A 14,149-nucleotide genomic window follows, 5' to 3' on the forward strand; every position below is an offset into this window, starting at 1 on the left:
CTTTGGGATAAATAGTGGATGGCGGTGAGGCTGGCAAAGCCTTCCTCGGATGCTAGCTGAGACGTGTCCCTCCGACGTGCCCGGGTGTGGCATCACAACCATCTGCATCTCAGCCGACTGACTCTGCAGGTGGGCAGTGGGAGACCTCCGGCATCGAAGAGTCACCATCAGGCATCGTGTTTCTTCGACCCCAGTTCCCACACGGTTTCTTTCCATCTGAAGAGGTATGTAGGACTGTCAGTTCCATGTTGAAGCGGCTCTGCCCATGGCATGCCCATGCTTTCATGGTGCCTTCCATGATGGAGCACTCTTCTTCTGGCCTTCTTCAACCCCTAGGCGTGTGTGGTCCCAGTCCTTGGGTGCAGGGACACGAGAGCTGAAGGGTGCATAACTGACAGTCAGTGGGAAGTTGGGGAGAACAATGAAATGCAATTGGCACTTGAATGGTCACAATGATTAGAATCAATAAGCATGTTCCCCACCCTTGAGGAGGATGTGATAGTGTTGCCATAATCTTGTTGAGCATCTTGTCTGGGTCTCTGCACAGAAATGCCCGGAATGGAGACCAGCTGACGATGGCTCCATGTCCAGATGACCGTTCACTCCCTTCCTCAAAAATCTCCAGTGGTTGCCTATCAACCTTTGCATGAAGCAAAAACTCCTCACTATTGGGTTCAAAGCTCTCCATCACCTTGCCCACTCCTACCTCACCTCCTTAATCTCCTACAGCCCAGCCCGCACACTCTGCTCCTCTGCCGCTAACCTCATCACTGTGCCTCATTCTCGCCTGTCCCACCATCGACTCCCGGCCCATGTCCTACCCCTGGCCTGGAATGCCCTCCCTTCACACATCCACCAAACTAGCTTAGCTTTCTTCCTCCCTCAAAGCCCTACTGAGAGCTCACCTCCTCCAGGAGACCTTCCCAGACTGAGCCCCCCTTTTTTCCTCTGCTCCTCCTCCCTTCCCCATCACCCCCAGTCCCTCCGTCTGCCCTGCCCTCTTCACCTCCCTAAAGCACTTGTGTAGATTTGTACATATTTATTACTCTATTTTATTGATGATGTGCATATAGCTATAATTCTATTTATCTATTCTGATGTATTGACACCTGTCTACTTATTTTGTTTTGTCATCAGTCTCTCCTTTTTAGACTGTGAGCTCGTTGTTCGGTAGGAATCATCTCTGTTGCCGATTTGTACTTTCCAAGCACTTAATGCAATACTCTGCTCACAGTAAGCACTCAATAAATATGATTGGATGAATGAATGAAAGAATGCCCCTGAAAGCTGCCTTCTGCCCAGTAGTTGGGTTCTGAGATGGCCTTCCACTCTGTGGTGTAGCTCCGAAAGGAAAACTGAGCTGGGCCGTGTTTGGAGGTTCTGTGCCAACCTTGAGTGTTCACAGCTGCACATGGGATAGAGTCTCCCATGCCCCGTCAGATACCCTTGTCTGAGGCACAAGCCCCCCGACTGGTGGGTGGTCGCTGATGCAGTTTCATCCCCCCCATTCCCTGATTTCTCACAGGACCGGGTATAAGCAGGATGCAGTATCCCCTCTGCTTCCGGCCGACATCCGTTGGGTTGTGGGTCATTCTCTGCCTGGTCTTCGGGGCCGCTGTCATCTCCTGTAGCTCTCCCTGTCACGACATCGCCCCATCCAATGTCAATTTCGTGTTCAAGCTGTACCACCGGCTGACTTCCAAATCCCAGAACCACAACATACTTTACTCACCAGTGGGCATCTCGTCCGCCTTCGCTACCCTCTTCCTCGGGGCCCGATCCAACACCCAGACACAGATCTTGGAGGGCCTGCAATTCGATCTCAAGGAGATATCAGAGGACGAGATCCTCGGGGGCTACCGGTGCATAGAAATCAACCTCAACTTGCCAGGTGGGTTGCCGAACACGAAGATAGGGAGTGCTCTGTTCGTTGCCCCTGGTGCATTGCCATCACCAGATTTCATAGATGAGGCTGCTGATGTATTTGGATCCAAGATCATTTATGCAGACTTCCTGGACCCTGAGGAGGCAAAGCATCAAATAGACGAATACATCAAGGAGCAGACACTTGACAGGATTAAGGATGCGATCCCCAGGCTGGAGAATTTTACCTGGCCGGTCCTCGTGAGCACCCCATTCATCGAAGGTGAGAGCCCCATTCTGGATGGGCTCTGATGGGGGTGGGTGGCCGAGGGGATGACGAGGCCAGCAGGGTGGCCGAGTGACACCACTGTGGTCAGATGTCCTGTTCCCCTACCCTGTGATGGCCAGGAGTGTTTGTTAAGGGAGGTGGGTGGGTCTCCCTCCATGTCTCAGCAGACGTGCTCTCCCTGAGGTAAGAAAGCCTCCCCTCCCTTCTCTACCTGCTGTTTCTCTGACTCGAGGGTCACAAGTGACCAGCCACCCATTTCTCTGGGGGATCTCGCCCCTCTCCTCACAGCTCCCCCTGGCACACTGCAGCCTGGGTCACAATGCCTTTGACCTGGGGCCCAGAACCCAGCCCTGCAGACTGACAAGGGACTGGAGTGCTTTCATGGAGACCCAGGATTTTGGAAAGCTCCAGCCAGTGTGTAAGGGATAGGAGCACTGTGGGACCTGAGTTCAGAGATGGTGAAGTATTGGTGGCTCTGGAATGGTGAGAGACTTGTCCCTGCCCACGAGGAGCTCCTCTCTCTCTCCCCCATCAGAGATAAAAGTATAATTACCCAGGGTGGCACTACAAAGTCTACGGGTGTTTGGGAACAGAGGACAGGGTGGGCCAGAGAGGGCTCCTCCACAACTGGACCTGTGGCTGGAGCATGGTTCTGGGATTCGAGGAACCTGGGTTCAAATCCCTATCTTGTTGCTCACCCACCACATAGCCTCAGATGAGGTACTTGATTTCTCAGGGCCTCGGTTTGGTCATCTGTCTCAGAGGGAGGAAGAATTGGTGTCAAATCCCCATTTGAGAACAAGCATTGTCCAGGACGGGGTTCACAGTTGACCTGACTACCTTCTCGCTTCTCATCAGGGAAGGATCACAGTTAAACATGCAAATAGTATTCTCAGCTTCTCCCACTCCCAGAGGGTCATTGTCGACTCCAAGTTGAGCCCTGTGAGAGACTCTGTGGCAGCCCATCTCCTGAGAGAGAAGGGGTCTGTACCCTGGGACTCCCACCATGGAGCAAGGTCGATGGGGGTCCTCCGGGGGAGGGAGAGGGCAGGGCTGGACAGGACCACAGAACCAAGGGTGAATGCCAGGATTCATTTTAAAATTTGCCCAGGACCTGACATCCTAGGGGCTGTCCAAATGATCACGAAACCCAACCGTATCTCTTGGTCAACCAGGACTCTGGACACAAATGAGTCTGACATCCTCTAAAGTGGAAATGTCACCACCCTTCACAAACCCCACTGAGCCAGGTTCTGGCCAGGTCTTTCCTGTATGAGCAAGAATTCTAACTAGTAAATGTCTCTGACATCATGAGGGGTCTGGTCTTATACCCCACTCATGGTCCTCTCCCATATCTTCGAGACAGGTGCTGTATCTTTGGGACAGGTCCCGTCTTCCAATCTCCACCTTCCTGGATTCATTGTCTGGGCCCCATATGTGGCCATTTGGCCATGGCTGCCGTCCTCCAAAAGGCAGTTCCCCACCCTGATGTTTCTTCATCTCCTTGTCTGTCTCCCATTCAGGCTGATCTTCCCAGAGTTACACACTCATGTTGTAGCATGGGCATAGGAGGTGACCATGGTGGGTGGGGGGGGGGGGGGGGGGGGCTTCTTTCCCCTTCGCCGGACACGTCGAGAGTTCAGCCCGGGCATCTCATCTTTTCTCTCCACCAGCCCAGTGGGAACTCCCCTTTAATGCCAGTCAGACCATAGAGGAGATGGACTTCTTTGTGGATGACAGTACAGTTGTCAAGGCCCCTGTCATGTACCAGAAGGGTCCGTTTTACGCCTACCGTGATGAGGGGGTGGCCTGCACAGTGGTCCAAAAGAAATTCATCGGCTCATCCGGCGTTAATTTCATCCTTCCCGACGAAGGGAAGATGAAGCAGGTAGAAGAGGCTATGAGTGGAGAGCTCCTTCTCAAGTGGCTTTACAACCGTGTTCAGAGGTAATCTACACAATGCATCACTCTCTGAGGTGGACCAGAGGATCAGGGTTTGGAGCATTTGACGCACGTTCCCAGATCCGGGGCCCTGGGGTCTCTGCTCCATCATTGCTGTGCTGGGTAGGTGGGACCTGGGCCCCCACCGCAGTCTGGGGTCAGGCGACAGCATCTTCCTGGGCTCTTGGCCGGCCCTGTTGTAGGGGGCACCTCCCCAGGGATAGTCTATCACAACTATGGAGGCTCATGTCGGTGTAATGGATAGAGCATGGGCCTGGGAATCAGAGGGTCCTGGGTTTTAATCATGGCTTTACCGCTTATCTGTTGTGTGACCGTGGGCAAACAACTTCACTTCTATATGTCTCAGTTACTTCAGGGAGGGGGACTGTGTCCAACTCGATTTCCTTGTATCACCCGGCACTTAGTAGGGTGTCTGGCATAAAATAAGCATTTAACAAATATCATTATTATTATTATTATTATTATTATTATTATTTTCATTATGCAAAGATCCAATCCCTGCCCTGACAAAGCTTCCATTCTAGTGTGGGAGATGGAGGACAGATGGATTCTCCCAAAATCCAAATAGATTAAGGGGTTCAGTGCCCCAGGTTGGGGTGGGAGTGTGGTGACCAGTGTGGGAAGCCATAGACAGAGAAAAGGGGTGAAGATGGGGGCGGAGGCCGGCAACTATCAGATGGTGTGGGAATCTGAGACTGTGGAACAGGCCTATAGGAGGGTTCTGGCTGCCGTCAGTGTGTGCACCCGGGGTCAGTGGGGTAAGCTTTGGGATCGGGTCTCAGAATTGGGAGAAGGCAAGGGAATAGGGGTGGCACCAAGATGAAGGATGGGCGCAGGACTCTACTGCCAGGCATGTGGGGCTGGGTCATGCATCCAGACCTATGTCTGCCCTAACCCTCCCCCACAACTGCCAAAGGCCCTTCTTCCTTCGATCCATTGGCCAGAGGTGACCAGATCCTCCATCTCCTGAAAGTCCCTCTTCCCATCAGGCCCTCTTCCCATCTAATGATCAGACTGACAGCCCTGACTTCCCTCTAACATGTGGACCTGACCGGTTCATGGGAACTCGGGCTTCATCCATGGAGGAATGAAGGCACGGCAGGCATTGAGTGGGAAGGGTAGTGGGAAATCCTCACGGCACATGCCGACCTCCAGCACAATGGGGACCATGTCCAATCTGATGATCCCATGTCCACCTGGGCACTCACTCTATGCCAAGACACATGATAGCATTAGTGTCTGTTTCTTGTTGTCGGATCTCCCTTTAGGGACCTGGAGCTGTATATCCCCAAGTTCTCTCTGTCAGCCACCTCTGATCTGGAGGAGATCCTCTCTGACATGGGAGTTGAGGACCTCTTCACCCAGCGGGCTGACCTCTCCAGTCTCACCAACCAGTCAGGTGTGGCTGTCTCCAAGGTGAGCAGATCATGTTTGGGCATCCACTCAAATAATTACCACAGTGATGTTCAAGGGTCTTCACAATGGCCTCCCAACCTCACAGCTGCCTAACGGGAGAGGGATTGGGGAGTGGGGGGATGATCCCATGGTCTGGGGAGGGATGTGGGGTACTTTCAGGAACTAGGAGCCTCGAGCCTAGGGTAGGTAATGGATGTCTCTGTGGTCAGATGCTCTTGAGCAGAGACCCAGAGCCTGTTCCAGGAAGTGACAATCTCCTGGCTGACATGGAACCCCTGGACAACTGTATATCTCTCAGGAGATGGCATGTATCCAGCGAGCACCCGCAGTGTGCAGAACATGACACCGAGCCCTGTCCTTAAAAGAGTTTTGATCTGCTATGTCAAATTGCAACAGTTTTGCTGTGAGTTGAGGTCTGAGGCCTGGAATGTGAGGACAGATTGGAAGAGTTGGAGGCAAGGTGGTCATGGGTTTCAGATGGGTGAATCCAATCAGGCCAAGGGAATGATGGCCTGGCAGGGAGGGTCCGGTAGACTTGAAGAGTGGGTGGGAACCACTCCAATAATTGCCAAAGAGTGCAGAGCAGGGGAGGGAAGACATTGGGAAATTAAGGGGAGAAGCTCGTGCCCACAAGGTCTGATCATGTCCATCAAGAGTTTTGTGACCAGGGGCCAAACAGGAGGAAGAAGAATGTTATGGTGAGGGAAGGAGACTTTGCGGGGGCAGGAACTCACATGCCTGGCACGTGAATCACTATTGCTGCCATGGTGATTCTGACGATATGTATAGTTACTCCAAAAACATCTGGGGTCATGGGTTGACACTCACGGGCGGAATCTTTCTCCTCTGACCTGACCTTTCTCTAAAGGAACAACCCCTTCTTCCCCAAGGGACTTCACAGCATCATTAGATGTCAGGTGAGGTGTTTTGGGGATTAGTCTGATTATGACCCCTAGAATATGATTCTTAGGCCCCTTAAAGATCACCTACTTGGCCGACAGAAAGCTGTGGAGCTGAGAAACATCTCTAGGGTATGGGATGATTACGTTCAGATCTCAGGGCCCCGGGAAAGATAGAGGGTGACCCCAGGCTTCGAGCAGTCCGGGGTCATGGCATGCTGGATATCAACTCTAGGCCTTCCTGCCAAGGAGATTCTGACATCAGATTCAGGCAAGCAGCCCCTCAGTGACTCCTAAGGATCTGTGTTCTGGTGAGCTCACCCCTATTGCCTGGGAGATCCCAGTGGCTCTGCCAACTGCTACCCACCCGTCCCACAGTACCTGGGTTTGTGATGCAGTAGTTAGCACATGGGACTTGTACATGGTGGTTGCCATGCAAAATCTGGGGGTTTGAGTCCTACCAGTATTGTCTTTCCCTTTAGACTGTAAGCTCATAGTGGTCAGGGAATTCTGTTATATTGTTATGTTGCCCTCTCCCAAATGCTTAGTCCGGTGCTCTACACCCAGTAAGAGCTTAATAAATAGCATGTACTTGCTGACACCGTTGGACAAAAATCGTGTTTTTCCTCCATTGGACTGGCCAATCTCCATGGTGGTCACAATGGTCTATCTGGCCGTTTCTCTCATAGGTGAGGCACAGTGCCACACTGGAGATGAAGGAAGATGGCCTCATAGCTGCAGGGTCCACGGGCATAGTGGTGTCCTCAGGGCCAGCACACCCACTGCCAGCCCCATCCCACTGCTCCTTTCCCATCCACTCTGAGGGGACAACGATGACCTTTCAGTCACCCATCCTCTTCAACAGGCCCTTCCTCATGGCTGTCTTTCATGGACGTGCCTACACCACACTATTCTGGTTAAAGGTTGTCAATCCAGCTCTCCATGGAGGTCAGAAGGACCCCTAAGATGGGGTATGACTCCTCTGATCCAGAAAGATCTCTGCCTCACAGCCGTGACCCCGCTCAACATTCTCTGTCTCCCTCGGCTACTCTCCCCAACAATCCCAGCGGCCAAGCTGTTAGAGGAATTGGGACATCTCTTTCTAAATAAATCTACCATGTCAGACCAAAGTCTTTTCACGTGGCGTTTCCTCAGGCGGTTGATCTTGAACTAGTCAGAGGAGGCCAGAAATGCAGTGGAACTGATCTTGCAGGGAACGGGACCCTGTCCCCTGGGACTCACTCCCTGTTAGACGAGAGGAGGGTGGGTGACAGTAGGGTGGGTGTCAGTCAGCTGGGAGGATGACCAGGGTCGGTGTTGGCGTGGGTGGCGGGGGGGGGGGGGGGGGGGGGGGCGAGGTACAAGGCCATAGGCTGAGGAGGGTGGGAACCTCATCAACATTATCCACTAGTAGGAATCTTCCCTCGCATTTGAGCGGGCTCTCTTCCCTCTGCCCTTACACAAGCACTGCCTGTTCCCCTCCCTCAGTGGCCTATGCCTACGTTACCGCAGCCAGCTCCAGGCCCATTCCATCTTCCCATGGTATCCTCCTCTGGTCTACTGTTCTCTCCTTTCCGGTCCATGTATCCAATCCATTCGGGTTAGCATCTACTCCCTTTGTTGCTGCTGAATGTTCATGGAAACACCTGTGGGCCATTGAAGAGGCTTCCTTCGAGTTCTCCAGAATTCTCTCCAGAGGCTTTCTCATTTGAAAGTGTTGAAGAGGTTTTGGAGAGTCAAAGTCCGGGTTTTGTGAAAGACCCCGTCGCTCCAGTAAATAGCAGCTGTTGGTGACCCTGCCAGCCTCCCCACAGGCTCGAAGGTCCTCTCATGTGCTTTTTTGTCTTTCTTTGAGGTAGGGACTGACTAAATGTATGTGAGACAGTTTGGTGTTGGGGAGGGGTCACCTCAGGGCCTAGGGATTCCTGGTTCGTGGCTGGGAATGGAATCAATCAATCGCATTTATTGACTGCTTAATATGTGCAGGACACTGTACTAAGCTCTAGGGAGAGTACAACATAACAGTATAACAGACACATTCCCTACCCACAATGAGCTTACAGTCTACAGCGGGAGAGAGACATTAATATGAATAAATTACAGATGTGTACTTAGGAGTTGTGAGGTTAGGGGACAGGGACGTGGTGAATAAAGTCAGGGCAATGCTGAAGGGAATGGGAAAAGAGGCAATGAGGGCTTAGTCAGGGAAGAGCTAAGTCAGGGAAGACTCCTTGGAGGAGTTGTGATGTGCCTTCAGTAAGGCTTTGAAAAGGTGGTAAATAATAGTTTGTCAGATATGAAAAAGGAGGGCATTCCAGGCTAGAGGCAGCACATCAGTGAGAGTTTGGAGGCAAGATAGGTGAAATCAAGTTACAGTGAATAGGTTGGAATGAGTGGAACACAGTGTGTGGACTGGGTTGCAGTAGAAGAGTAACAAGGTAAGTTAAGAAGGGGCAAGGTGATTGAGTACTTTAAAGCCAATGGTGAGGAGTTTTTGTTTGGTGCAGAGGTGGATGGGCAACCACTGGAGGTTCTTGAGAAGTGGGGAAACAGGGATTGAACGTTTTTGTAGAAAAATGATCTGGTGAGTAGAGTGAAGTATGGACTGCAGTGGGGAGAGACAGGAGGCAGGGAGGTCAGCAAGAAGGCTGATACAATCATCAAGGCAAGATAGGATGAGTGCTTGGATTAACATGATAGCGGTGTCAATGGAGAGGAAAGGGTGGATTTTAGTGATGCCGTGAAGGTTGAATCGGTATTGTGGGGGGTTGAATGGGTATTTGTGCTGGGTTCAATATATGGGTTGAATGAGAGAGGGGAGTCAAGGCTAATGCCAAGGTTATGGGTTTATGAGAAAGGGATGGTAGTGTTGTCTAGAGTCTACAGTGTCTCTTCCCACCTGCAGTGTCTAAGTCTGGGGAAGAACAGGGTTTGGGTGGGAAGAAACAAAGTTCTGTTTGGGGCATGTTAAGTTCGAGGTGATGGTGGAACAACCAAGTAAAGGTGTCTTGAAGGCAGGAGGAAATGCAAGAGTGCAGAAAGGGAGAGAGATCAGGGCTAGAGATATAGATTTGGCAATCATCCACATAAAGGTGGTAGTTGAAGCCATGGAAGTGGATGAGTTCCCCAATGGAGTGGGTGTAGATGGGGAATAGAAGGGATCGAGAACTGGGGAACATTCACAGTTAAAGTGTGGGAGGCAGAGGTGGAGCCTGTGAAGGAGACTGAGTACGAGCAGCCAGAGAGATAGGAGAACCAGGAGAGGACATGGTCAGTGAAGGTGAGGCTGGAAAAAGTTTTCCACAGTGTCGAAGGTGGCTGAGAGATCAAGGAGGTCAGCTGTGTGACTTTGGGCAAGTCACTCAACTTCTCTGGGCCTCAGTTACCTCCCCTGTAAAATGGGGATTAAGACTGTGAACCCCCTCCGTGGGACAACCTGATCAGCTTGTAACCTCCCCAGCACATAGAACAGTGCTTTGCACATAGTAAGCCCTTAATAAATGCCATTATTATTATTATTATGGAGTAGAAGCTGTTGGATTTGGCAAGAAAGAGATCATTTGTAACCTTTGAGAAGTTGGTATCTGTGGAATGAAGGGGACAGATTAGAAGGGATCAAGGAGAGAACTGGAGAAGAAATTTAAACAGTGGATGTAGACAACTCGCTCAAGGAGTTTGGAGAGGAATGGTAGGAGGGTGATCGGGTGATAATTGGAGGGAGCCGTGGGGTCACGGGAGGGGTTCTTTAGGATGGGGAGAGATGAGAATGTTTGAAACTAGAGAAGAAGAAGCCATTGCAGAGCAAACAGCTGAAGAAGGGAGCGAGCAAGTGTTTTGATAAGGTGAGAAGGAATGGGGTCAGGAGCGCTGGTGGAGGGGTGGATTTTGATAGATACTGCTTGGAAAGATGAGAGTTTTGAAGAAGGAGCAGGACGGGGAGAGATAGGGAAGATTTTAGGGAGATCACATCTGATACTGCCAATTTTCTCAATAACATAGGTGGCCAGAATAATAGGGGGAAGGGATGGGAGAGGTGGGGAGGACAGGGGTTTGAGGAGGGAGTTAAATTCCTGGGGCAACTGGCAAGAGTGATGGGTATTGGTGTCGATCAGGATGGAGAAATAATTTTTCCGGGCAGAGGAGAAGGCAGTGTTAAAGCATGCAAGGATAAGCTTGAAGTGGACAAAGTCGGCCTGATATGTCGCTTAGGGCAGAGAGGAAGGTGTGGTGCGATAGGAGGACTGGGATTCATTCAGTAGTTTTATTGAGCGCTTACTGTGTGCAGAGCACTGTACTAAGCGCTTGGGAAGTTCAAGTTGGCAACATATACAGATGGTCCCTACCCAACAGTGAGCTTACAGTCTAGAAGGGGGAGACAGAGAACAAAACAAAACATATTAACAAAATAAAATAAGTAGAATAAATATGTACAAGTAAAATAAATAAATAAAGTAATAAATAGGTACAAACATATATACATATATGCAGGTGTTGTGGGGAAGGGAAGGAGGTAAGGCAGGGGGATGGAGAGGGGATGGAGGGGAGAGGAAGGAGGGGGCTCAGTCTGGGAAGGCCTCCTAGAGGAGGTGAGCTCTCAGTAAGACTTTGAAGGGAGGAAGAGAGCTAGCTTGGCGGATGTGCGGAGAGAGGGCATTCCAGGCCAGGGGGAGGACGTGGGCCGGGGGTCGACAGCTGAACAGGCGAGAATGAGGCACGGTGAGGAGGTTAGTGGCAGAGGAGCGGAGGGTGCGGGCTGGGCTGTAGAAGGAGAGAAGGGAGGTGAGGTAGGAGGGGGCGAGGTGTTGGACAGCCTTGAAGCCCAGGGTGAGAAGTTTCTGCCTGATGCGTAGGTTGATTGGTAGCCACTAGAGATTTTTGAGGAGGTGAGTAACATGCCCAGAGCGTTTCTGGACAAAGACAATCTGGGCAGCGGCGTGAAGTATGGATTGAAGTGGGGAGAGACAGGAGGATGGGAGATTGGAGAGGAGGCTGATACAGTAATCCAGATGGGATAGGATGAGAGCGTGAACGAGTAGGGTGGCAGTTTGGATGGAGAGGAAAGGGAGGATCTTGGCCATGTTGCGGAGGTGAGATCGGCAGGTTTTGGTGATGGCTTGGATGTGAGGGGGGAACGAGAGAGCGGAGTCGAGGATGGCTTGTGAGACGGGAAGGATGGTAGTGCCATCAACAGTGATGGGAAAGTCAGGGAGAGGGCAAGGTTTGGGAGGGAAGACAAGGAGTTCAGTCTTGGACATGTTGAGTTTTAGGTGGTGGGCAGACATCCAGATGGAGATGTCCTGAAGGCAGGAGGAGATGCGAGCCTGGAGGGAGGGAGAGAGAGCAGGGGCAGAGACGTAGATCTGGGTGTCATCAGCGTAGAGATGATAGTTGAAGCCGTGGGAGCGAATGAGATCACCAAGGGAGTGAGTTTAAATTGAAAACAGAAGGGGACCGAGAACTGAACCTTGAGGAACCCCCGCAGTAAGGGGATGGGAGGGGGAGGAGGAGTCTGCAAAAGAGACTGAGAATGAACGAGTGGAGAGATGAGGAGAACTAGGAGAGGACGGAGTCTGTGAAGCCAAGGTTGGATTGCGAAGATCCGCCCTTCCCTCTCCATCCATACCGCTACCCTGCTCATTCAAGCTCTCATCCTATCCCGTCTGGACTACTGCATCAGCCTTCTCTCTGATCTCCCATCCTCGTGTCTCTCTCCACTTCAATCCATACTTCATATTGCTGCCCGGATTATCTTTGTCCAGAAACGCTCTGGGCATATTACTCCCCTCCTCAAAAATCTCCAGTGGCTACCAATCAATCTGCGCATCAGGCAGAAACTCCTCACCCTGGGCTTCAAGGCTCTCCATCACCTCGCCCACTCCTACCTCACCTCCCTTCTCTCCTTCTACAGCCCAGTCCACACCCTCCGCTCCTCCGCAGCTAATCTCCTCACCGTACCTCGCTCTCACCTGTCGCGCCATGGACCCCCGGCCCACGTCATCCCCCAGGCCTGGAATGCCCTCCCTCTGCCCATCCGCCAAGCTAGCTCTCTTCCTCCCTTCAAGGCCCTGCTGAGAGCTCACCTTCTCCAGGAGGCCTTCCCAGACTGAGCCCCTTCCTTCCTCTCCCCCTTGTCCCCCTCTCCATCCCCCCATCTTACCTCTCTTCCTTCCCCACAGCACCTGTATATATGTATATATGTTTGTACATATTTTTTTACTCTATTTATTTATTTATTTAATTTATTTCTACATATCTATTCTATTTTATTTTGTTAGTATGTTTGGTTTTGTTCTCTGTCTCCCCCTTTTAGACTGTGAGCCCACTGTTGGGTAGGGACTGTCTCTATATGTTGCCAATTTGTACTTCCCAAGTGCTTAGTACAGTGCTCTGCACATAGTAAGCGCTCAATAAATACGATTGATGATGATGATGATGTTGAGGAGAAAGGGGTGGTCCACAGTGTCAAAGGCAGCTGAGAGGTCGAGGAGGATTAGGATAGAGTATGAGCTGTTGGATTTAGCAAGCAGGAGATCATTGGTGACCTTTGAGAGGGCAGTTTCTATAGAATGTAGGGGATGGAAGCCAGATTGGAGGGGATCGAGGATAGAGTTGGAGTTGAGGAATTCAAGGCAGCGCGTGCAGATGACTCGTTCAAGGAGTTTGGAAAGGAATGGTAAGAGGGAGATGGGGTGATAACTAGAAGGTGAGGTGGGGTCAGGAGAGGGTTTTTTTTTTGGATGGGAGAGACATGGGCATGTTTGAAGGCAGAGGGGAAGGAACCAGTGGAGAGTGAGCAGTTGAAGATGGAAGTTAAGGAGGGGAGAAGGGACGGAGCGAGAGATTTCACGAGATGAGAGGGAATGGGATCAGAAGCACAGGTGTCCAGAGTAGCACTTGAGAGGAGGAAGGGGAGCTCCTCTGATGATACTGCTGGGAAGGATGGACTGGCGGGCCCATCAGTCCCGGGATGAGCTGGCTGGACGTGGGGGATTGAAGGGTCATAGTGGGGTCAATGAAGTTTAAGCATTTTGGTGAAATAAAAGGCAGCAATAGCTCTTTAATCCAGTGATACCCTGAGGAGATGGTTGAATTGTCCTTGCAGCCTTGTGAATGAGGAGCTCAGTGTTTAGGAGGAAACAGGGGCTGGGCAGGAGTGGCTACAGGCAGTCTTTGATATGTAGAAGTGTAATAAATCTGGGCCTTTGTCACCTGGGTACTAGGTAGCCACATCCTGATCTGTGTTCTCCCCTGAGGAATCAGGCCCAATTGCAGGGACAGGGGGAAGATAAAGAAGTGACCCAGAAAATTGGAAATGAAATATCAGACTCCTGGAGGGTGGCAGATGGTAGGCAGAAGTTCCGATGGCCGACGATCTTGTTAGGCTGAGGCTGCTAGGCCGAGAGATCTCAGTGTCCTCAGACAGGTCTCTGGTCCAGGTGATGGTCGATGGTCCATGCCAGTTTGTGGCTTCTCGGCAGAGAGATTGCAATGTTCTCGGGTAGGTCTTTGCCCCGGGCAATGACTGATAGTCCATGCCGGTTTGTCACCTCTCAGTGCAAAGGTCTCAGTGTCCTTGGGCAGCTCACTGTCCTGGTTGATGGTCAACCAGGACAGCCTTCCCCAAACACTCTTAGAGACGTTTCCCTCTAGCTTTGCCAAACCACCCCCACAACCCTGGCCTGACCCTGCTTCCTTCAGCCTGAAGAGTGAAGTGTGGCTG

At 51.4% G+C, this 14,149-nt stretch overlaps 1 protein-coding gene across 1 annotated transcript; it reads left to right on the forward strand.

Annotated features, from left to right (window-relative positions):
• Positions 1–46: 46 nt before the first annotated feature.
• LOC119931321 (corticosteroid-binding globulin-like) lies at positions 47–7,559 on the forward strand. The gene is made up of 5 exons (XM_038749899.1): positions 47–224; positions 1,526–2,146; positions 3,826–4,099; positions 5,383–5,530; positions 7,119–7,559. Exons 2-5 carry the CDS (start codon positions 1,543–1,545, stop codon positions 7,392–7,394), a joined length of 1,302 nt encoding a protein of 433 aa, XP_038605827.1. The 5' UTR covers positions 47–224; positions 1,526–1,542; the 3' UTR covers positions 7,395–7,559.
• Positions 7,560–14,149: the final 6,590 nt, after the last annotated feature.

Source organism: Tachyglossus aculeatus, chromosome 1 (assembly GCF_015852505.1).
Source record: "Tachyglossus aculeatus isolate mTacAcu1 chromosome 1, mTacAcu1.pri, whole genome shotgun sequence".
NCBI lineage: Eukaryota > Metazoa > Chordata > Mammalia > Monotremata > Tachyglossidae > Tachyglossus > Tachyglossus aculeatus.